This window comes from Schistocerca gregaria, chromosome 4 (genome assembly GCF_023897955.1).
Source record: "Schistocerca gregaria isolate iqSchGreg1 chromosome 4, iqSchGreg1.2, whole genome shotgun sequence".
Lineage (NCBI taxonomy): Eukaryota > Metazoa > Arthropoda > Insecta > Orthoptera > Acrididae > Schistocerca > Schistocerca gregaria.
In genome coordinates, this window is record NC_064923.1 from 272,769,624 (window position 1) to 272,796,026 (window position 26,403).

The 26,403-nt window shown below is 39.6% G+C and overlaps 1 protein-coding gene across 1 annotated transcript in view; it reads right to left on the reverse strand.

Annotated features, from left to right (window-relative positions):
* The window catches only part of LOC126365994 (uncharacterized), a 58,702-nt gene extending 32,454 nt beyond the window's left edge, over positions 1 to 26,248 (reverse strand). The window contains exons 1-3 of the mRNA XM_050008816.1: positions 25,928 to 26,248; positions 18,892 to 19,368; positions 2,463 to 2,815 (exon numbers count right to left, since the gene is read on the reverse strand). Of these exons, the coding sequence (XP_049864773.1) occupies positions 2,463 to 2,815; positions 18,892 to 19,368; positions 25,928 to 25,966 (869 nt within the window). The 5' untranslated portion in view covers positions 25,967 to 26,248. The remainder of the gene's footprint in view (positions 1 to 2,462; positions 2,816 to 18,891; positions 19,369 to 25,927) is intronic.
* Between the last annotated feature and the right edge of the window lie 155 nt (positions 26,249 to 26,403).

Consider the following 26,403-nt stretch of genomic DNA (forward strand, 5'->3'; position numbering starts at 1 on the left):
CACAGAAACCTGTCATAAAATATCTTTGTGCTCTTGTAATTGACATTGCTCTGTGATTTTACTGTGTGAACACAATTTATTCAATACTGATGAGGCAAGAGTTCAATAAGAAGAGCACTCACAGCACACCAATGACAGCAACATAGTTGCTTGTAGAAATGTTGGGATGCTGACAATAAGCCACTCACCTGTGAATTATTTAGTCATGAAATATGCCAGAAGAAGTTGAAAAATCACACTGTTTGTAACATTCATTTACCCCTGGGCAAAACACTTACATAACTTGAGACGACCACCTTAATCCACTGCACCACTCGCTATGCTTTTGCAGTATGGTGTGCCACCGGTATTCTCAGCAATTATCTATGGCAATACACACTGTTTGGCCTATGCAAGTCATGCAACACTGCCAGAGGATTTGACAGATGCCGGATTTCCATAGTCCAACTATGTCCTTGACAATGTCAAGCAGAGTCTGTTTTATAGCTGGTGGACAGAAGACAAGTCTTCACTTGATGTTTCCAGAGAATTCATCCAATCTTGCAGGATAATGCACCACAGAATAGAGTAAATGTGTTGACCATATCCTCCGAAGGTTCCTCTTCTTTTTCCGCCAGCTTCACAGCCAGTGTAGCATGTAAACACTCCTAATTTGACACTTTGTGTAACCACTTCTCCAGAACTCTGCCCTCAGGTGTTCATCAAGATCTTGGTTAATGTTCTCATTGTCAGTGAATGTGCGAGCTCTATGTACCAATGTTTTGGTCATGTCATTCTTCTGTGCTTGGTGGTGGCAGTGGTCCACTTTTAAGTGTGTGTGTGTGTGTGTGTTTTAGATAATATACCCTTCCTTTTACCAGGACATCCAGAAAGGGGAGCATTTCATCCACTTCAACTTCCATGTAAAACTTGTTCTGCATGTGGCCAAATGATGAAAGTATCATCAACATACCAGAAGAAACAGGTATGTTTCCACTGGGCTACTCCAGGGCTTCTTTGTCAAAATGTTACACAGACATGCTGGCGACAAGTGGTGAAAGTGAACTACCCATAGCTACTCCTTCCATCCACTCGTGATAGCCAAAAAGGAAGTATATTGACGTCAAGGCATGGCAAAAAAGGCTGGTCATCTCAATGTCAATTTTCCTGGTGTAAAGAGAGATCACATTGAAGTTCACAAGGATATCAGAATCACTAAGCCTAAAGTTGTTACAGAGCCAACAAAATCCTCGGAACTTGGAATATGATGTGGACATTTTCTGACACAAGGGCTAGGGGTATCCTTCAGCTATTTAGCAAATGAACACATTGGGGCACCAATGATGTTCAAAATGGGTCTTAAAGGCACCTCATCTTTGAGGACCTTGGAGGTCAATAGTCTTGATGGCAGCTGAAACACAGACACTGCTTGGTAATGTCAAGGACGACCTCAGAATATGGAAATCTGGAGTCTATCAAGTCCCCTGTCAGTGTTGCATGACTAACAAAAGTCACACACCAAAGGCACAACAGACTGAAGCAGCATACCAAGTCGGCTGTTGCAGAGTATTGCCTAACGTGATTACACGGAATGGATTATGATGGTACCTAGGTTCTGAGACTGTGTTATTAAAAATCTGTCGAGATTCCAATGAGGAAACCACTGAGCAATTGTGACAGTGGCTATATCCTCAGTAAAGCCGGGGAACCCACACTGGGTCTGATTTATAAGAGGAAGGACATATCCCACAACAAACTGACTTCAGTGGCAGGCAGAGGCAGAATGGAGATGTCACCTGCATGCATCCCTGGGGGCGGACCCTGTGTGGTGTAACAGAAATTAGTGGCAGTTACACCATGATTCTTACTGCCACAGTGTGTGCAGTTCAGAAGATAACACAACGGTATAACAGCTATTAAGTTATTGGATTCTGAATTTGTTTTCTCATTTAAATATGTTTTTTATAAGTACTGCACATAAATATTCATTTCAGTTTAGTTAATTAGAAACGGTATCACAATGTGCTTATGGTTGCATTTTTGTCCCTACCACCAGAGATGATAAGCCAACCGCTCCCACACAGTAATTGACAGCCAGTGCAGAGGAGAAGATCCTACAGACGACTGTTGCTGTTCTCTGTCCTCAACTGAATTACTTATTAAAAATATTTTAATTCAAATATAATTTAATATTGTTGAGTTAATTAACTAACATGTAATGAGATTATGAATCAGTATGCTAGTTGACATCTTACTGACCAGATCTGTTGTCTATTTGTTACTATGTAGTATAGTCAGCAAGAAGTGAAGATTATTTTGTTCAACTTCTCATTCCAAAATCATACAGTGATTATTTATTTTGCAAGAGCCTCCTGAAATATGGAATAAAAACTAAAATGAAATGTTTTCCAAAACTACGGACATGGGAAATTCACACAGCGAGGATGAAATAAGAATATTAAGAAGGATCTCTTCTTTTTTACCTGTTAGAATTATGTGGGGCAGTGACTGATGTAAACTGTTCTGCAGCATTCTTGACATCTGCACTATTATCCCATTTTCCATTTGTAGTACTTTCCGAATGATGTTTTTTCATTTTCCCATGAATGGGTGCGTTCTTACTTGCTTTTTCTTTCTGGCTCAATTGTCCATTAATTTGACCAGATCTCATATCATCTTTTTCATTTTTCAATGGCATTACAATTCGCTGAGAGTTTGTGGACTTATCACTAATTTTTGTGTGTGTCTTTATTTCTGCTTTGTGTGCATGATCAAATGGCTTCTTCCTCTTGAACCTCGGAACCTGGCCAGTGGAGCTCTCATTCTTTCCAATTACCTGGAAAGATGAAACACAAATGATACTGCACTATTCTTAATAGTGATACAAAAATGAATGACATTAGCACCAAATCCACAATTTTGGGGTCCCTAGGCTAATTGGTGACCGTTATAATGATATTTATCCCCTTATAACAGGGATAATAGTGGAAAGGACATAACATAATAATAATAATAAACAATGGATTTTAGTATTAAATCCATAGTTTTTGAGGTTATATAAATTCATGGTGTTAGTTATGAGCAATTTCTAACCTGCTAGGGGTAAGGGTGGATGGAGGTGTAAATTTAATGAAAAACAACCATTGTGCTGAATGTACAATTTTTGTAGCTGCTATTTCCAATTGGATTTTTAGTCCCACTTTTGTTACACATATCTAATAATGTTAATTATAATCAAGTTCAACTGTATTAAAACTGTAGTGATTTTGTAAAAGATTTACTTTATAACTTGTGTACTGACCTTGTATTTTAAAAAATGTTAAATAAAAGAATTATGAAAAGGATAATTGCTACTCTCCATATAGTGGAGATGCTGAGCCTCAGAGAAGCACAACAAAAAGATTGTAAGCAAGTAAGCCAATTTAAATGAAGCCTTACTTACTGACAGTCTTTTTGTTGCGCCTATCTGTGACTCAGAATCTCCGCTATATGGAGAGTAGCAACTATCCTTTCCCTAATATTGTCATTATTCCATCCTGGATAAAATAATTTTGATTTTGTACTGTAGCCACCTTTGACTCTTTTTCTTGTTAACAAAAGAGTGATAACAAGGCAACAGCAAATATGAGTTTTGACCACACAGAAGACAAGATACATTACATAAAAAAAAGTCTAGCTTGTGATGCCGAAACTGTAGGATAAATGTGTGGATAGTGGAGGCATAGGCTGATTGGACACAATCCCGTACAGAGGAATATAATGATTAGAACTCTCTAGCACCTTTTAAAGTAACAAATATACAAGAAATCATTTTTCCATGCCTTTAGAACGAGATAAGTAACCATGCAACACTAAGTAATCAGCCAATATAATACATGGTGTCCACATGAAACCTCCCTGATTTCCAAACGCAATTAAAAAACTGTTAGACGCAGATGTTTGTGATTTGTGGCGTCGTGTACATCAACTCAAAAAGTTTTGTGTAGGTTGTTTTAAACACTAGCTTTCACTTTTTGTTTTGTTTCGGGAGCTAAATAATTACCAGTAATGACCACACCCCATTAGAGGGCCCAATGTGGTGATATGGTACTGGAAACAAAATCAAACATTGCTGTTCAAAGAAACTTCCGACATTATTTTCAAAGGAACCAATCAGATGTTACGATGGTTAAGGCTTTGTATGACAAGTCTCTCATTCACTAGTTTACAAGCCACAGCACAAATCATTTTTCTTCCACACTTACAAAGATCAAACTGCAAGAAGTGAAATAACTCACAGCTTCACAATGTTTGTGCTATTGAGATGATGGACTGGATCGAGCAAAACCCTAAGTATCTAGGATATGATGTTTTCTCTGATGAAGCAACATGCCACACATGTGAGAAGATTAAATTGGCACACCATTCACACCTGAAGTTTGGGAAACCTCCACAGTTTTTGGGGATATGTCACAGACTGATAAAAGATGAAGGTGTGGCGTGCGCCAGTGAAACAGCACAGTTGGACCATTTTTCATCACCAAAGAACATGTAACATGAACCGTGTATCTGATGATGCTTTAGCTGTTTAATGTCCCTTAGTTTCTTCCCCTTCAATCAAATGTGATATTTGTAAGACTGTGATAGTAAGATACTTGTATGTTAAGTGAACCAGTTTTCAGCAGTTATGACATCATCAGGTTCATATAACAAATAATAAATATTATAGAATATTACACCATTGTTGTGTGTGTTTCTTTTACAGTAGTCAGATACCTTTTGGACTTCTGCAATTTATATTAGGGGGGAGTCAATGGGATGCCAGTATGATGAGTGGAACTGTGGGCCAGTGTGTCCCGCAAAATGTATTTGCTTGAAATTATAAGCACAGTCTCTATGCAAATAAGAAGAAAAGCTAAATTCCTTATCAAGCATTTTGTCACCAGAAGTATTACGTGGAACAAAAAGATTTTGATTGAAATGTTGTTTTCTAAAAGTTTATGACTCCAAATAATGTGTGTGTGTGTGCGCGTTACATCAAAGTCACCATTCCCTTTTCTCTTATACGCTGGTGAGTACATTTCAGGGATAACGCATAAACATCTATATTATCTTATCTAACAATATCACTATTAACTTACAGTGTATTTAAGCCAATATAATGATTTGCTCAAACCGCCAGATGGAGTAGCTACCCAGTACGGATCTTGCAACATATCACAGAAAATAAGAATACAATGTCTAAGAATAAAACTAATACCAATGTCACACCTGGTAACTTGAGGCTTAAAGGGGACATCCAATATTGTCTGTAACAGTAAAGAATTGTAATTTTGAAGAAGATTACTTTTCTCTAGACATTCCCTTTTCCTGCCTTGCAATTGATACTAATAGGTACTATGTACCTTGTAAAATACACTGATCTGTATGTAATTGAGCTCACAGTCTTTAATCATATACTTTCTGTTGTAAAGGACATTAATCATATTCCATTTAAGAAATTCTCATGAATACAATTACGCTGATCACAGTGTGGATGAGTGTCATGTAACTGTGAGTATATAATATTTGTTCTGTCAGATGTACAATAAAAATGCAACTATTATCACTCTAATAATTAGAATCAATAAAGTTATTTAAATATGACAACAGCTAATCCATTATTCTGTGCAACAATTTCCGTCAAACGATTAACAGTGCGATCAGCTGAGTTTTTACGGAAGGTTCATGTGATAAGCAAGACTGTAATTTCAAAGCAACAATTCTAATCTGAAGAGTGAGAGAGCTCTTTTTGATTTCTTTTTACTAAAACACTGGCCATGGTTAACTGAAATCAGATTTTCACCAAAAGAAATTTCAGTGAAGTACTTAGCCGAAGTGACGGTTTATTTAAAACAATACTGTGGTATTTTATACCTCCACAATATTACATTGCCAGCCAACACATTTGTAAGTTGTACAAGGTTAGCAAATATAGTTCTGGTTTTACACAGTCAATTTGTGGTAGTGTCGCTCTATAATTACTCTGTGTATAGTTCTTGTGTCAGAGAGATCAGTTACAAATTTTAGCTTGCCATGCACTCTATTAGAATTAATGCCTCACTGTTTTTTTTTTTTTTTTTTTTTTTTTTCAGTCTCATCCTTTGTAATTTTTTATTATTACTATTTGTTCTGTATCTACTCTACTTCTTTCAGCATGTAAATATACCACAGATTAGAAGAAGAATAATTATTTTTATTTCAACTTTATATAGTGAAAACTCCAAAGACCACAAGCACTACCTTTGATTCTTCAATAATTAGTTATCTTCAAGGTGCTATATACTTTCAACATATGAACTGTTGTGGGAACACTTTCCTCATCCAGTTAACCATTTCATTTGATTGGTTGCTTTACCCTTCCACAATAAAAAAAAAAATTGAATGTTCATGAATCTGGACTATGTTCCCGGTGAAACTAAAACCTCCCACAGACTGAATTTTATGACTGGTACTGTCCGACCATATAAATTTCTAAAGAGTGACTCACCATTTAGATGTAGCAATCTCAATTCAGATCATACTCACTTTCAAAACTGCAACACATTCTCATTCCGTATCAATAATTCCCATGTATTACCATTTTCTACAGTCCAGAGAGGGCATAAGAACAAAAACATCACCCTCATCAACAACCAAAATAGTATGTGTTTTTAGCCTCCTAGTAACAATAGGTTTGGCTTTTGTAGGTACCAATCACAGCTCTTCCCTGTGGCCAGCTCCTTGGCTTTCATTGATAACAGCCAGCATGGATTTTCCGCCCAGCTGTGCCTCCCTCACATCTGTATTAGCTCCAGTTCTCTTTCCTCTTTCTTGTCTAGCAGACAAAACACATACATACTTAAAATTTTATTGCTAAGAAAATATAAATTAGTCCTTTCCTTTAGGTCGGTATTGGATATCATGTGATAACATTATACTTGCGACTACCATAACCAACGATCACAGGAACACTCCACTTTGCCAAATCACAAAAATGATAACAAATTTTATTTTAAAAAATAGCACTCCCTGAGTAGGCAGAGTAGTCTGTGCTGTTTTAAATAGTTTTTTTGACTAAATTTGACACATTTTTCATTACTACATGGAAGTCGTGTGGATGGGCTGTCAATTTTCCAGCAGCACAGTGCACCACCACACTGGAGGTTACATGTTCATGACTTCCTGAAACATTTGCACAGTATTCAACAGAACATGATGGACCAACCAAGTGGCCACTAATCTCCAGACATGCACCCTCTGGATTTCTTCCTGAAGAGTTATGTGAAAGACAATATGTGCCAGGGCTATGCATGACTTATCGATCTCAGGAGAAAAATCATGAAGGCAACAGCCTCCTTTAGCCCAGACGTGTTTGTACCCAAATGGGTTGAGAAAGTGCTGTCTATAGATTTTATGGTTTACGAAAGGAGCCCATGTAGAAATTTACTCAACTTTTTTGTACAGGAGTTGCTTTAAATGATGCTTCAGAGTGCAAGTATCCAAGTCTCTCTCTCTCTCTCTCTCTCTCTCTCTCTCTCTCTCTCTCTCTCTCTCTCTCTCTCTCTCTCTCTCCTTTATCTCTGTCTTTCTTTCTTCCTTTCTTTTTTTTTTAAAAAAATTACATTTGGAAATAAGGGAGGTTTCATTTGGACACCCAAACATTTAATGATTTGCTGGCAAGTATTAGTGGCAATCTCATTCTTTCACAAATGATGTAGTTAGGAACAATGAAACGCTTTCAAAAAAATTGCTGAAATATTCAGCCAGTTGCCAAAATATAAAGATACACTAAATTTCAATTATAGGATTAGTAAATACACGTTAATGTGACATGGCGAATTTGCCCATGATAATTCATGGGCAAATCATAGCTCTACTGGCAGAACACTGATAAACTTCAGTCTAACTACAAGAGAGATTGTTTCATGAAATATGGAACTGAGCACATACAAAGAAGTGAAGCAAAAAGTTGCAGATTTGCCTAACTTGAAGGCAAGAGTTACACAAATTCTGTACAGGCAAAGAGAAGAAGTAAATTGAGTGACATCTCAACATAAGGTGAAATAATATAGTAACCATAGCTTTAGTCTTATTTCAACAAGCATCTCTTAATGGAGCATGAATGAGAAATGCACCTTAAACAACTGGAGCTCTGTTGGCTTCTCATAGCATCAGGCAATTCTGCATTTGGTCATGCAGTTTGATGCTTTTGCCAACAGGAATCACTGTTTGGAGCATAAATAACTGGTTCACTGGTTGTGGAGATTAAAGGAGCAAACAGCGAGATCATTAGTTCCTATTCCATGAGATAATCTACCAGGAGTTTGTGACAAGGGCTAGAAATCTAATACATTTGTGATAGTATACAGACTGGTAAAACTGAGATATTGAATGCAATATTGAGGCTAAAGCTGAGAAATAATTGCTTGGGAAATAACAATATGCGGCCTGCACCATTTTGCATGCCAGAGAGCAGACATAGGACCCGCAGGCTTCATATGCAGCGAAAAGGATCTCTCTTATGTCTGACAATCCCCCTCCTCCCAAATCTCCCACACAGCCGTCATATTGTTAAGGATGTAAATGGAACAAACTCTCTCAGAAGAAGCATTAAAACTTGTTAGGGTGTGGGAGGAGGCAGGATCAAGGGCTACCACACTCCAGCTACCTTGACGTCAACCTGCAAACAGTTTAAAACAATTGATTTGACAACAAAAGCCACTTCATAAGGGGAAATGACGAACCGGCTTAAATGTTTGTATGTTGACCACCAACAATGGAGGCACAGAAACTGGAAGACCATGTTTGGCATGGAAAGCCAAGAGGAGGGGCCATTCCCCCAGGGTATGAGGTACTGTTGGTAAGGAGCCACAGCACAACGTGAGGATAGTTCATTACAAAAGATAAAACTATATGTTAATCTGGTACAAACAACATGGAGGTGACACAGGACAGTGAATTTCTTCCAGGAGGAACAGAAGTAGAAACGACATGCACCCATAGATTTCTTAATAGCACCGACTCTATTACAATTCGCAGTAGCCCATATGACACAGTACCATCTCAGAGAGAGTAGAGGCCTCAATGCACCCACAAATCCACTCCCTGCACTGTAAGATTGTAGTTGGGTCAGAAACTGCTTCTCTGTCCACCCAGTCAATCAGTTCTTTCCCCAGGATATCTACCGGTACATGGAATGGAACCCAGAGGAAGAAAACTGAACATATAGTATAAGTCAGGTCAGCGAAAAGATTTTGAGTAGCAGTTATAACATGTTGACTAAAGTAATAAAGTAACATCAAACAGTAGCTTAGAGACTGTTGTAATTCATGGTGTTGATACTACACAAGGAGAAGTGCATTTAAACACACAGGGAGCACTTTCTAAGATGGTAGGCAGAGATCCCAGCAGAGTGTCTTGAGAAGCATTCCAGATGGGGTAAGCCATCATGAGAACAAGCATCAGGAGGTCAACACCCCCTCCTCCCATATGAAAAAAGAATTCAGTAAGTCACGTGATCACGAAATTCTCGTATGGTGATTGTGCAAGTGAGCAATAGTTGGTACCATTGGGAATGAAGAGATAGGCCCCCCACATCAGGAGAGGGGACTAGTCCACAAGGCCCCCGGGGTCGTTCTACTCCACAATGATGTAATGGATCCAACAATTTCAAAGCCTAAGGAGCAGCTAAGCCATAAAGCACGCAACCACACTCCAGTCAGAATGAGATGGTAAATACACAGATGATTAGAGTGACCACTTCCCAAGAGATAAGGGTGAGGAATGTTAGAAATGTTATGCTTCTGAATGCAACTACTGTAAAGATGGTGAATATGAGGCAGCTATATCAGCTTTATATCAAAGAGGAATTCCAAAAAATGGAACTGTGCAACAATTTTCACATGCTGCATATCCAAGTAGAGTTCTGGGTTGGGACGAATCTTGGTAGAAGGACTGAAACACATGATATGTGTTATCATGGAAGAAACTGGAAGCCAAGCGAAAGGGTTCAGAGCGAGGTCCTTTGTGTGGCTTCTTGCAGCTGGTGCCAACCCATGGGTACAGACTGAGAGCAATACCAAATGCAACATTCATCGACATATACTGCTTGGGTAGCCACTGGTTCAAAAAGAGTCTGAAGGAGTTCTCAGCCTATTAAATGTTTATTAGATAATTAATGTTTACTATAGATAAAGGATGGAGGGATGTCTTCAACTTATATTTTTTTGCATTCGAAGGTAGCCACGTACAAAGGAGGAGCCAACACTGTTTCAAAGTGGGTTTTAAGGTATTCAGCAAAAAATGACACATTGGTCAAGATATCTCCATGGAGAAGGAGATCTAGAACAGCTGTATATCCCTGGCAGCCCAGTAAACTGTGGAGCTTGGCCCACACCTGAAAAGAAAAGATATTTGTTCTCAAGGAGGTGACATAGCACTCTTAGTGTTCCTTCTTAAGGAAAGCCAGTGTGAAATTTGGTCCATCAAGCAGTGACAAGAAAGTGATAGGATCACTGGGAAGTGATCATTACCATAGAGATTGTCATGTAGACACCGCTGAAGTGAACCACAAAACTCAGGATAGAGATTGTAATGTTGATAACCGAAAAGGTGTAAGGGGTGACACTAAAGTGGCTAGGGGTATCTTCAATGAGAAGACACAGCTTTAGATCAGAAAAGAAATTAATCAGCAGGCACTACCTGATGATGTGTTACTCCCTCACAGATGGTGGTGATTGAAGTGGCCATCTCAATTGCCCTGCTCTGAGGTAAGTAGACATTAAAAATGGCAACTGCTGGGGTTGTTTATGCTTACCCTGCTATTGCTTCCAATGTGGTACAAAGGAGAATCCATTCACTGATGACATCTGATCCCTCCAAATACTCTCTTATAGCCAGTATGGATCTGATAGAAGGCATGCTACCTTCAAAGGGTAGGAGAATGGTCGCCAATGAATCAGGAGGCCATTAGTTGATGAAGCTCTGGCAGGTGACAATATCCATTGCAGTTCCATTGAAATATCACACCTTCTCATTTTTTCTTCTTAACTACTTTAGAGGACCATGACACTTGCAAGGGCTTATCCACCCAGGGGTTAGGAATTGAAGAGGAGTGGGCAGCCCTGGGACCCACTGTCTGCGGCTCCTTCAGTCATTGGCTGGTGTCATGTCGCTGTTCCGTAGATTGACAAGGAGACAGTTCCCTTAACGAAGGCCTATTAGTGGTATACATTGGAGGAGGATGCCACTTTTCCGGCCACGTGTGGGGAGCTGAGATCATCAATCATGGTGCTGCAGGACTCACAAGAAGGGAGGACCTATCTCCTCGATGGGATAATTTACACGTGCGACTATCAGGTATTGACACCAAATGAATGGACAAAATAACTACTTCAGGTACTGCCAATGACCTAACCACAGTAGTGGCAATATTCAATGCTAAGGGGATGGGAGATGAGTGATTGTACTTTGTCTGCATTTCAAAATATGAGAGGCAATCTGATACCTTAAGTTCGTGGACTTTACATTATTTAGTTACGGTGGCACACTTTGGGTACTAATGAGGGTGATTATCTCCACAGCTGCGTTGATTGTTTACGTAATGAGTTTTCATTAAGGGGCTGACCACAGCCTTCACAAACTGGGTTTTTCGAACAACAGGACGATATATGTCTGAAGTGTTGGCATTTAACCAACAGCATGAGAGAGAGAAATATGAATTCATATCAGAATGGCAGATCAAGATTTTAAGTTTTCCAGGAAATAAATCCCTCTCAAAGGGAGGATGAATGCTCTAATGTCGACCTTGTTGTCTGGCCTCCACATACACAACATAGAAAATGGATCCCTTGCTTTTTAAAGTTTTTCCGTAATTCCTTATCAGTGTGCAGTGTTAAGTCCCAGTTAGGTTCTTATGGGGTGTCTTGGTGAGAGTTATGTCACTAAGTTTCTAGCAAAAGAGTAACTCCTAGGACTGAGTAGAAACTGCTTAATTAAGACAAAACCACTTCGTTGCTTACTTAGAGGAGAGGTTGTTACAAATACATTTTCTGGGTGCAATTTAGGAACTGGCAGTGGGGGGAATAAGTTTCTGCAGTTCATTTTATCATGCTTTCCTCCTACAGAGTTCTGAGGAAGACAAAGTTCTTGGCCTCATAACCGACTGCACTGAAACAATTTAATCTGCCTGGAGTGACTGCTGGAGCCTTCTAGCCATCACCTGTAATATTAATTCTTTTCACTGTAGTAGTTAACCCTCGTGATGACACCTACTGTAGCTGAGGTCTCTTCTTGCAGGTGGCACCCAGCCAGGGCAATGGTCACTTGCCTTGATGGGACATTGATGGGAGTCCCTGTGGCTCTACTTTAGGCATGTGTGGGGTGGCAACAGTTTGGGCATCAATAGCATGATCCATGCACAGTCACAGGACTACCACCATATGGGTACCTAAAGATGCCCCATATGGACTGGCTGTCATTTTTTAGTCACATTTCCATACCAAATCATCAAAAAGTGGAGGTGAAACCTGGCGTGGGGACCAATAAAAGTTAATCAAAATAAGTGTTATAATATTAAAAGAAGCATAAAAGTGATACACTACGTCCCACAAACAAGTTAGGTTGTCAAAATGGAATGTGCACAGGCTCAGTACAAGAAAAGATATAGTTAGAGAGTAAAATTAAAGAACCTGAAAATATTAAGTACTGCAGTGGCTCAACACCCCCGATCATAATGCATGTACTCAAAAAACAGTTGCAACCTCCTTGAGGAAGTATGAACAACATGTGGGACCCGAGCGACCTGAGCTCAGTTGGTTTCTCACAGTCTCAGACAGCACTGGCTCTAGTTATTCAACTTTAGGCTTTTGCCAGCAGGCATCATTCTATAGACATTAATATCATGTATGCCTCACAAACCAAGCAAATCAGCTGTAGCTGGATGTAGTGAACAACATGGTCAGAATATAAATTTTGCTAATATTTGCCTTTTATGAAAAGAATTGTATCAATGTAAGCAAAAAGTCAGATACGAAGTCAAAATTATCAAACACATGATCAGTTTTGATCATGGCAGCTTCTATATTCACAGCTATCTCCACCAAGTGGTACGAGGACGCAACAGCATACGCAAACATAAACATTAACAAAGCCATACGAGGGTCATCCCATTAAGTATCCGGCCTGAGCGAGAGATGACAGTCGTTGAAAAATATCTCTGTATTAGTAAGTATACAATCTATAAAGCATATGTTTCAGGTTTGAAGACGTCACATTGTTTAGTATTTGTTTGGCAGCCATCAATATTGAACATCGTGAGTGAACTTGTGTAGGCTAAATGGAGAAAATCGGTCATCGTTATGTGACACATATTTATTTATTTTATTTATTTTTTGAGGCCTCAGCACAACCAATTTTAAAGCTGAGCTACATTCTACTTTGGGAGAGTCTGCTCCTTCAATGACAACAGTAAAATATTGGGTAGCTGAGTTTAAACAAGGCTGCCAAGACAACCATCACAGTGGTTGACCAAATGAAGTGACAACTCCAGAGACGGGAAGAAAATCCCACAAAGCGGTACTGCATGATTGCCAATTGAAACTGCGCAAGCTAGCAGACTTTGTAGGCATTTCAAAAAGTGTGGTACATGGCATATTATCTGAAAATCTGTACATGAGAAAACTGTGTGCACGGTTTGTGCTGCATTTGCTCACACGAGCAAAAACAGTGTCGTAAAGATGTTCCGATTGAATGTTAGTGAAGTTTTGCAGCAACAAAGCTTCTTTTTTGCACCGTTTCATTAACATGGGTCCACTGCTTCACTCCCGAGACAAAAGAAAAATCAAAACAATGGACACAAATTGACGAATACCATTTCACCTGCAGGCAAAGTCATGGCGTCAGTTTTTTGGGATGTGTGGGGGATAATTTTCATTGACTACCTTGAAAAAGGAAAAACTATAGCATTATGCAAACTTATTGCAACATTTGGGCGAAGAAATCAAGCAAAAACAGTTGCATTTGGCCATGAAGAAAGTGTTGTTTCTTCAGGACAATGCACCAACTCACAAGTTCGTTATTGCAATGGTCAAAATTGACGAATTAAAGTTTGAATTGCTGCCTCATGCATCCTATTTGCCAGATTTAGCTCCCTCGGATTACTTTTTGTTCCCAAACTTGAAAAAATGGCTCGGTAGTTGAAGATTTTCGACAAATGAAGAAGCGATGTCGACAGTTAATGGCTATTTTGAGGAGTTAGACAGTCCTCATTACAAACAGGGTATCGAAATTATTGAGTATCGGTGGGAAAAATGTATAGAGCTGAATGGAGATTATGCTGAAAAATAAATACATTTTTTCCAAAATTTTTGTGTTTTCTTTGTTTGGCTGGGTCTTTATGGGACCACCCTTGTACTTCCAGCCTCCTCTCCCAGCACTAGTACACTGGTGAATGCTCCCACCACTCACAGTGAAATCATTCAATAATTAATTAATCACAATTATGGCCAATACTGTACTTAAATTACCACAAGTATGCCTTTGTAGTACTGTGTACAGCTAGTTCCCAAAAGAAGGGTAAAACTTTTGATCATAGGATTCTACAAGAATGATGCAGTACCAACACCCAAAAATGTTTATCGTCATCAACAATTACCACAAAAGACTATACTTCTGTATGACAGAGTTATAGTTTGCAAATGGTCTTTTACGCCATCTGTAAAGCACTATACTTCTGTATGACAGTGTTATAGTTTGCAAATGGTCTTTTACGCCATCCGTAAAGCACTTAAGTGAGAGACGTAAAGATACAACAAAATGTTGGCTGGATCATAACAAAGGTATATGTCACAGTATATTGTGCAGATAAATACTATTAAAAAAAAGTTTTAATGTGAGCAAATGAAGTCCAGATGATGAACTGGTGCTATGTACACCAGTGTAGGTTAGAGCCATTTCCAGAATTCTTGTAAAACAGGGAACCATCAGTTTGCTCTACATGACAGCAGCAGCCTAACCTAGGACACACCAAAATAAAACAGGTGTTTCGATCATGTTCTACAATTGCTACTGCAGGGCAACATTTGTGGGTTACATTTCACTACCATAATTTATTGATTTGTAATCCACGAAAATGTATTGACACTACCACTGCCACAACTACTGATCTCAGTTGTCTTCTTCTTCTTCTTCTTTTTTCAACAAGCCTTCCTCATCACAAAAATTATTTGATACTGACTAGATGATAACATCTAAGTTGAACTGCAACCCACAAGCCACTAATCCAATAGGTCTGTAAAGTAGTATAGGGTACTTTCGCTGTGAAGATTTCATCCCTATTATTGTTCAACATATGTGTGTTTTCTTTTCTAGCAATTATTACATCATCATTCCTCCTGTGATAACAAGCTAGAAACCAAGTGAGCTCCGCAGCCAAGCACAAAAAGGATGAGCGAGTCAGAAGTGTGGTGCATTTCCTCTCCCATCAAAAGCACAACAGCTGGACAACATCCTAGAATGGACTTCAAAAGACACAATATTGAGTATATCAGCAGGATGACCCACTGTCGGACAAATGCAACATCAACAATACTGTCAGTGACACAATTTTCCAATATATAGCAGTTTGAAAGTGTTACACTTCAAGGTGCTGGTGCACCTAGTTACCAGCAGACTGTTGCAGGCACTAATGTTTTCAGAGAGATCAATTTTGTGACTTTTCTCACTTTCCCGACAGATCTGTTGCAAATGTGCTTCTCCGGTTTGTCGTTGGATCGTATTGTGTAACTTGCACAATATTTCATCGATGCAACTGCTCGGTATCATCAGGTGGTGGTAGCTATAATTGTGTGGCAGCGTTGAAATTTATCAGGAAAGGAGTGCACTGTGGGCAATGATTGTGCTGCCTGACATTCCTGTGGTTAAAGGCTGAATTAAATCACAGTAGTGCATTTCGTTGCATGAGAAATCGGAAGTTCTTGTTTTCCCTGTTTTGATTTGATGGCAGCCAGTGCTGCATTCCACACAGCACGTAGTTGAAAACCTGTACACCTGTTGATAAGATTGTCCACCATATACAATACAGTCCCAGAAAGATGACACTGGGGATAAAATTTCAGTATTTTCGTAAAATATATGATGTCCCATGTCCAGGCAATGCTCTGCTACTGCAGACCTATCAGGCTGCCCCAGGCGCATATGACTCTGTTCTTGCATGGTTTGGACTCGCATTCGGGAGGACGACGGTTCAATCCCGTCTCCGGCCATACTGATTTAGGTTTTCCGTGATTTCCCTAAATCGCTTCAGGCAAATGCCGGGATGGTTCCTTTGAAAGGGCACGGCCGATTTCCTTCCCTCACCCGAGCTTGCGCTCCGTCTCTAATGACCTCGTTGTCGACGGGACGTTAAACACTAAGATCCTCCTCCTCCCCTTGCATGGTTTGGCATGTTTGCCCATAAGATTTTCCACGTTGGCATGGGATTTTATACATTTCCTAAGGTCAAGGTCGTCTTTGACCGAGCACAAAAAATTCCTCAATTTTGCTGATGGCCAGAAAACACACTTGATGTCTTGCCTTTTGAGGGTTCTTTCTATTCTCGAAGACATGCTGCCAAAATAGGGCAAAACGCTGTTGCAGTCCGTGCCTCCACATCTTCATTTACATCCCTGCTTCGAATTTGTTTAAAATGGAATGCTTGGCATATCTGCCTATCAGAATAGCCATTCTGTTGAAATACCATTCTTAGGTGTTGTAATTAACCAGATAGACTGTCGGCCTCTGAGAACACATGTGCTGTATGCAGCAAAGAGCGTAAGACACTACCACATTGCATAGGGTGATGGCAACTTGTGGCCTGCAAATATAGCTCCATATGATGCTATGTCCTAGTGTACCATCACCTTTTCTTCCGACTATGACGTCCAGGAGTGATAAAATGCCTTCCTTTTCCAATTCCATTGTGAATTGTATATTGGGATGGAGCGAGTTCAGATGCCAGAGAAACACAAGTAATTTATCTGTTCCGTAGGACCACACCACTAAAGTATCATCTACAGACTGCCAGAAGCAGGAAGGTTTGAGACTTGCCAACTGCAGTGCTTTTTCCTCAAAGTGTTCCATAAAATAGTTGGCCACCATGGAAGACAGAAGACTTCCCATGGTGACACCATCCACTTGTTCAAAATACTGGTCATTGAATAAGAAATCAGTTGAGGTAAGCACATGATTAAATAAGGCCACAATGTCTATCTCAAACTGGCTGCTGAAAAGCTCTAATGAGTCCTGCAGAGGTACTTTTGTAAATAAAGATACAACGTCAAAACTAACTAAAATATCCAATTCTTGCAGCTTAAGTGTCTTCAGGAGTCCTATGAAATCCTCTGAATTCCGGATATAGTGGTCACACTTGCCTATGAGAGGTCCCAATAGTCTAGTAAGATGTTTGGCCAGAAAAAATGTAGGAGTTCCAATGAAGCTCATTACTGGGTGATGAGGAGACCCATCCTTATGTATCTTGGGTAGGCTACAAAGTCTTGGGAGAACTGCAGCCTGTTGGCGTATGCTCTTAGTCACACCAGAAGGAATAGAACTCTTCTTGAGAAGATCTAATGTTTTTCTCTGGATTTTGCCACTCAGATCCTCTCTTAGCTTACGACAGGCAGGATTGTAGAACGCCGTCTCCATCTTGCTGTTGTACTCAACTTGTGAGAAAAGGATGTAGTCGTTTCCATTGTCAACAGGTAAAATGATGAGTTCTTTGTCCATTCTCAAGTCTCGCAGATTTCAATTTTTCTGTGTTGGTGGATACTGTCTTTGGATGTAGAACATGGGTGACATGTCATAAGAAGCTATTGTGGATGATTATGTGTTCAAAGCAACAGATTGAAATTTATTAAATAATTTGCTAATAGTTTACATATTTATTTGTCTAACCTACTGTTAAAAAGCTTTCTAATTACAAAAACACTTATTAACATTAATGCCTAATCCATACTTTTTTCCCATTTAGGAAACTTTTTTGGTTTAGAACTTTTGCGCTTGGAGCCATCACATGATGCAGTATGGATAAAACAATGAGGGCGACAATAAAACTATACAGGGTGTTACAAAAAGGTACGGCCAAACTTTCAGGAAACATTCCTCATACACAAATAAAGAAAATATGTTATGTGGACATGTGTCCGGAAACGCTTAATTTCCATGTTAGAGCTCATTTTAGTTTCGTCCACCTACGCTCAATGGAGCACGTCATCATGGTTTCATACGGGATACTCTACCTGTGCTGCTAGGACATGTGCCCTTACAAGTACGACACAACATGTGGTTCATGCACAATGGAGCTACTGCACATTTCAGTAAAAGTGTTTGTACAATTCTCAACAACAGATTCGGTGACCGATGGATTGGTAGAGGCAGACCAATTCCATGGCCTCCATGCTCTCTTGACCTTAACCCTCTTGACTTACATTTATGAGGGCATTTGAAAGCTCTTGTCTACGTAACCCTGGTACCAAATGTAGAGACTCTTCGTGCTCGTATTGTGGATGGCTGTGATACTCCAGGGCTGCATCAGTGCATCAGGGATTGCATGCGACAGAGGGTGGATGCATGTATCCTCGCTAAAGGAGGACGCTTTGAACATTTCCTGTAACAAAGTGTTTGAAGTCACACTGGTACGTTCTGTTGATGTGTGTTTCCATTCCATGATTAATGTGATTTGAAGAGAAGTAATAAAATGAGCTCTAACATGGAAAGTATGTGTTTCTGGACACATGTCCACATAACATATTTTCTTTCTTTGTGTGTGAGGAATGTTTCCTGAAAGTTTGGCCATACCTTTTTGTAACACCCTGTATATTGAATATTGATTTGATGACAGTTCAATAAATGGTTGTTGCAGATGATACAACTTACTTCTTTGAACAGTTTCCAGTTAGAACACACTGCTTTCCTCTCAATTCGTGTCAGCAAAATGTTCTTCTCACTGGTTAAATTCGAAGACTTTTTCTGACTCTCAACAACGTGTTTCTTGATTGTCATTCCAGAACCATTGGTGCCTTGATAGTTCTCTACGTTGCTTTCAGAAATGTTAAAATCAGCTGCTTTAGCACTGGCAACAGAAGTGACTGTGTTTATTACATTACCACTGGTTTTGGAACAGTTGTGCAGCTTCTTTTTACTATGGCTATCAAAACATTTGTCAGTGGCTTTGTCAGGCCCTTCGCCCACTGATCTTATCTCTGACTTTCCACAGTTGAATTTAATTCTTTTGTTGTTATTACCATGTAGAGGTTTGTCTGCAAATTTATTATCCAATTTTATGGTCTTCACAGTGCTACCACTACTCTTGAGTTTCCTTTTCTTCCAGTTTTTCATGCCAGTGTTACCGACCTGAAGCAAGAAATAAATCAAGTAGCTAATAAAATAAAATACATACACACAAATTACACAAAAATGATGTGTGCACAAAGCAATCATCAACAACAGCACAATGTAATCAACACAGAGAATTAGAGAATATAATGTAGGATTGGATCCGGCATCCTTCATGAGATTCATTTCTTTGCACAAAAGTGTAATAAATACATATGTTTTGTGTGTTTGTGTCCAGGATCTCCTCTGAAACCCCTGGATAAATTTCAGCCAAATTTGCCGTAGAAACATAAGTATCACCACTGTGGGATTTATAATCTCCTAGCTGCAAAAGGAACAAAGATATGTGCAAAACGTGTTTTTCCCATCCACTGTGTACACGCTGCTCTCCACAGCAGACATACTGTTTGGAGACAGTAGTAGCCTGCCAAGTCAATCTGCTTTGCACGATAGCTTACATGTCAAGGGCAAGAAATGGTTTTCCAGGCACCAACGTGTAAGCTGTACTGCACGACACGCTCATTGTGTTGGCATAGTATCGACTTGCTTTACTGAAATGTACTGCAGGGGCTACATGTGCAGGTGAGCATGAGTTGGGACAGGTGGTGATGGATTGGGGGGGGGGGGGGGGGGGATGGACAGAGTAAGGGGAAGGAAGAAATGGACAGAGAGATGGGAGGAGAGAGAGGTGGATGAGGCAGTGGAAGGTGTAAAGGGGTAGTGGGTAGGTGGAAGAGGGAGAGGGGGGGGGGGGAGTGGAGGTGGATATGGAAAGAGAGAGTGGGAAGAGGATATGGTCAGGTGGAAGGATAGGAAGATATGGTCAGAGATCAGGGGTGGACAGAATGGACACTGAGATGAAGAAGGGAAGAAAGACAACAATGGGAGGATGAGGTGGACGCAGAGAGGGAGAAGATGTGTTCAATATAAGTGTCAAATGCATACACAGGTGAATCTGCAAAAAAAGGCTAGTACATATATACAGCAGACTGTAAGTATGTATGTCGGGGATCTCCTCCCAAACCCCTGTATTGATCTGAACTAAATTTGTCACACAAACAGTAAACTTCATGCGTACCAGCACTGTGGGGTTTGTAATATACTAGCTCCTACAGAAGCAGAGATACAGGTGAACATGCGCTTTATCAGCCCATGCTGTGTACGCTTCACTGCATTGCAGTTGTAGTTTTGGCCTCCTTTACTGAACTGTTTTACAGGGGCTACATGAACAGTGCTGGAAAAAGAGAGAGAGAGGGGGGGGGGGGGGGCGGGGTTGAGCAGATATGGGCTGGGAAGAGTTGGAGAGAGATCGGCAAGAGGAGCTGAACAAAAGATATGGTTGGAGGACACGATCGCAGTGACAGGGAAGTAGGAGCAGTTCAGAGAGGAGGAAGGAAGAGATGGACAAGAGAGAGGGTATATATATATATGTCAGGGTGCAGAGAAGGTGGACAGAATAGGAAGGACATCTTCAGAGAGAGAGAGAGAGAGAGAGAGAGAGAGAGAGAGAGAGAGAGAGAGAGAGAGAGAGATGGGGCAGGAGTTTGCATATGGAGTGGGGAGGAGAGGATGGACAGAGAGGTGGAAGTAGAGGCAGTCATGGAGAGGGGTAGGGGGAGGATATGGACAGAGACATTGTGAGGAAGAGGTGGAAAGATAAAAGAGGAGGAGGAAGAAATGCATGCAATGTGTGTGTCAAACATGGTTGTTGTTGTTGTGGTCTTCAGTCCTGAGACTGGTTTGGTGCAGCTCTCCATGCTACTCTATCCTGTGTAAGCTTCTTCATCTCCCAGTACCTACTGCAATCTACATCCTTCTGAATCTGTGTAGTGTAGTCATCTCTTGGTCTCCCTCGACGATTTTTACCCTCCACGCTGCCTTCCAATACTAAATTGGTAATCCCTTGATGCTTCAGAACATGACCTACCAACCAATCCCTTCTTCTTGTCAAGTTGTTCTACAGACTTCTCTTCTCCCCAATCCTATCCAATACCTCCTCATTAGTTGTACGATATACCTATCTAATCTTCAGCATTCTCCTGTAGCACCACATTTCGAAAGCTTCTATTCTCTTCTTGTCCAAACTAGTTATCATCCATGTTTCACTTCCACACATGGCTACACTCCATACAAATACTTTCAGAGACGACTTCCTGACACTTAAATCTATACTCGATGTTAACAAATTTCTCTTCTTCAGAAACGCTTTCCGTGTCATTGCCAGTTACATTTTATATCCTCTCTACTTCGACCATCATCAGTTATATTGCTCCCCAAATAGCAAAACTCCTTTACTACTTTAAGTGGTTCATTTCCTAATCTAATTCCCTCATCATCACCCGACTACATTCCATTATCCTTGTTTTGCTTTTGTTGATGTTCATCTTATACCCTCCTTTCATGAGACTGTCCATTCCGTTCAACTGCTCTTCCAAGTCCTTTGCTGTCTCTGACAGAAATACAATGTAATCAGCGAACCTCAAAGTTTTTATTTCTTCTCCATGGTTTTTAATACCTACTCCTTAATTTAGCTTCGAAGATAAGTCGTAGGGTCAGTATTGGTGTACGCAGGCTAATCCACAGAAATAAAACTATTAAAAAATGAAACCTGCCAGGCATGCCTTAGTTAACAGCAAAATTCAATGATCACCCAACACAGCATTTGACATGAGGATTTTGATGCAGAGCACAAGTCACACATTAGTGACAAGTTACAGGTGTGAAAATAGTTGATTAAGGGTTCATTACTTCCAAATACTGGAATTGTTATTTTAAATCGATAAGTGCTTGGCTTTATATAAATGTTAAAAAGACAAACTACATAAAATTAAAAATACACACAATGTGTATAAAATTAAAAATAGGGGTAGTAACTGTTATGTTTTTGTGGAGCAATGATGCAAGCCATTACACTTCTTCATTTTCACTGACAAACTTCCATTCAACTCAAATCTCACCAAGAAATGTTCCTTCTGCAAATGGGCAAACTCATTCAAACCATGGTTGTATGAAGAATGATGGATTGAGTGAAGCCTTCAAGACTGCTTCAACAACTGACAACCAAAGTTTCACCACAACCTACATCCCAAAATATTTTGTGTGTATGTCTAAATGTGCCCCCCCCCCCCCCCCCACCCCACACTTTTTTTGTTTCGTGCATAGGTGTCTGCTTGTTAATGTATGGTGCCAGACGATACAACACCAGTGTGTCACTCGTTGTCAATTCGATCTGGGTGACCTTTGTATTAATTGTTGTCCTTATGGAGATAACCAGGGCCATATTTATGAGCAGGCTATCTATACTGCAGTGTAGGGGCCCGAACCATAAAAGTGTAAACTAAAAAACCTTATCTCAAATACTGTGGTGTGGACCCTCTTATATTCGTCGAAGATGTAGAAGTAACTATTTTGTATACAGCTGAACTATTCAATGAACAGTTGATACGAGTTAAGTCAGCATTCATCTCTTTAGCCCCGCACTAAGTCAAATTACCAGTGCCAGGCAGTCAGGCATGTGGCATTGCAGTTGGAAAAATCATCAAGGCTTGAAAATATTGTTAACAAAATTTTGAGAGTCTTTGTGAGCTGGACTTGGTGGAAAGCCAATTTCTCCCCTATTATATTTCACCCAAACCAGAGCCCAATATTTGTTTTAACTTCCTGTCACAATATGCAGGTTATTGTGCTCTTCAAGATGAGGAAAACAATTATTAGGTAACTTTATTCATTAACTAGTTATTGCATGATCCCTTAAGCTGAATAGCATCTGTCAGATAGCTTTTCTCGTGATGTCATAGCAAGGTCAAGTAACCACTGTGGACTTTAATGGGAAATTAATAAGTAAAAAATGAATGGGTTTAAAGAATGTATAAACACATTACCACAAAAAAATATTTTTTGCTATAATAATTACACTGACACCAATCTGAAACCACTCCAAAAATTTGTCAGCATCCCTGCTATGGCACTGACTCTTGTAACTTTCACTGAAGGCTACTGCAAAAAACAGAACTGCTTTGGTGGCTTTTCTGGAAATCATAGGCAATTAACAAAACCAATGTGATATTTAATCAAAGTTCATAAGCTGCTTTAAAAAAAATTAGAAATTGAGATGGTGAAGTGGTATGTTCTGTAGGCCCTACCTACATAGTATGGGCATTAAAGCCTATAGTAATAATCCAATACATATTCCACTGTTGGTCATTGTTGATATGTGTTTCTTTTACAACCTAATCTAACAGCTATAACATACCAAACTATTTCCTGAAAAATGCAGAAACAAACAAATGCAGTCTCTTGCCAAACAAGGTAACAACGCAGTGGTCAGGCCGAGCTAATGCTACAAAAGCCCTGTTTCAAGACTATAAGGGAATAAAGAATGCATTTTTTAATTTTCAGAGGACGAAACAGTCAGGAAAACCTGCCTGTTAGTGATTTCAGCTAGCACAATAAAATGTCAAGGATGGGAACTGAGCTCAACAGAATATTTTGGATTCAGGGACAAGCAAAGAAAACTCTGCAGAACCCTACACTGGACAAGAACATAGCTATGTCAGTAATAGTATACTTAACAAGCTTCATAAAAACATAAAGGGATAGCTTCGAAGAACAAGCTCTGAAAAGTTAGCTAACTGCACTGATACTGAAGTGAAATACCATGCAAACACAAAATAGATGTACATTTGTTACCTCCTACATCAAAGCATGGGGACCACTTACTCTTCCTGAAACAATGTGGATCAAGAGATTAGTTTCTGTCATACAACCGTTTAAACCTACAATGTGGCAGAAAGTTGAGAAATATGAACTATATGATTCCTGTATTGTATTTCTCAACAAGCTGAAGAGTGACAAGCAATGGATGCACAAAATAAATACCTCCCTGAAAAAAATGTTTTCCTAATATAGAGTTTACTCTAAGAATGTGCCTGTTGACATCACAAATATCAGTGAAGGAAAGTTATTTTCAAAACTGAAGTTGATCAAAAACAGACTTCCAACCTCCATTTAAGTAGCTAAGTGCAACTGTTTCACTTCACTCAGTGCTCAAGCTATATTTTTAAAAAACAAAGTTACATTGGTGAAAATGGAAAATGTTACATCACAAATACCTGGACTGTACACTACCAATCTGATGCTCCAGTATTCCCAAGCTTCATGATATGTTGACTAAAATTTTGTTCTCATGGCACCTAGTGTCAATAGAGAAGAAAGGCGTTTCTACAAGTGAAGAATAGTGTGAGTACATGATGACTGGTGGATGTGTGTAACATCATAGGAAATTTTTAGTAGAGATAACACAGCTTTCCCAGAGCGCACGTAGGCTACATGCAGCTTATTGTAAACTTCTGAACTTTGAGAAAGGTCAAGTCATTGGCATGAGGAACACAGAACCATCACACCAACGGAACATACAGGAAGTTGATATGTATGCAACAAGAATGGTAAAATGGCAATTTATTTTCAACATTTTAGTATGTGTTGTTTTCTACAATCAGAATGTGTACAATGGACTAAAACTGAAAGAGAGGGAGATAAAATTAGGTTCAGATATTTAACCTCATGGGGAAAATAACAAATAAGCCAAGTCTCATACAAATCTGAGATGTGGCGGAGTTGGCCTGGATGAAAGAGCCTCTCCACTAAGTAGGGCTATGTAGATGGAAAAGCTGAAATGGGCAACTTAGCTTCCTGCCACAGGAAAGTATAGGACTTCTATACTTTCTATTGTTCATATCCATTATGCTGAAAAAGTGCTTGGTCCTCAGAGTTGTGTTTCATGTCAATCAACTGGTCCTGCAACTTCTGATGAAAGTCTGTCGTGTCTACTGAAAATGTATAGTGGAACCATACTGGTAATAAAGGGCTAAACAAACCCTGAAATCTAATTTGCATATATTCTTTAGTTTATCTGAGGTCTTATCAAAAGCAACTAAGTGGCTGCCTCCACCCTTATCAGCAAATTCTTGAACTGCCTGTTTTCGTGTCGATTTAAGTTGTTGGTGTGATGTCCAGTTTTGCAATGAGTAAATATATTATAAATGGATATCCAAATGAAAACGAAGCTGGTAGGAAAAATAAGTAAACTGGTTATTATTTCAAAAGCAATAACAGTAAGGGCTTCCTAGCAGAACTTCTGCAGCATAGTCGAAACAACGTTGACAACAATTGGGGCCAGAGGAAACACGGGGACCTTTCAGTAGCGAAACACTGCCATAGGCCTACGTAAGTTTCGTTGACGCATTTTGAAATGCGGTGTACTGATTTCACAGGTACACATCACCTCGTGTTTCTCAAGCAGGTTAAATTATTTTTAAATACTCTCGATTTTTCAACGAGGTAACATCATCCAAATGTTGTGATATGATGACAAGGTGACTTGTTGCCATCTATATGTGGTTCTGATGACTGGACTGCCTGAAGATGGCAACAAATCAACCTGCTGAAATATAACACTAATTTGACGTGCACGAGATAATTGCAAAATCACCACACTCCGACAACGCATAAGCCACACACAACTTTCAAACCAAATGTTCTAACAAGTGATACCATCACACATAGATTTTTGACTAACCTGAGTCATTTTCATGCTACTGACAGCAGGAGGTAACATTGCGACGAAACGCGTTTATGTCTCTCAATATCGAAAGAAAAGCAACATCTATTGTTGCTTCAACCATGCCACCACATGTCAACACAAATCGACCACACACGTAAATACACACCAAAGACTATATGCATTCACGTTTGTAAATTGCAAAGGTAATGCAAGAGGTGTTTGCCTATCTATATTTATGTTCCACTGAAGCACAACAGGGCTTTACCCGTCTTACTTCTAGTATTGCTGCATGATATTTAGAAGAATAGCTTTTTTAATTTATCTAAATGATGTTTGCATGTATGACTGTTTTGTCTGTATCTGTTATGCCCTAAATTCTCTGGTTATTGTTGAGATTGGTCGCTAGTCTGAAGCATAAGGGTAATGGGTTCCTATCTGGTGAATTAGATGGTGGGTTGAAGTAGGTGCCTTTTCATAGAATTTTTTTGATT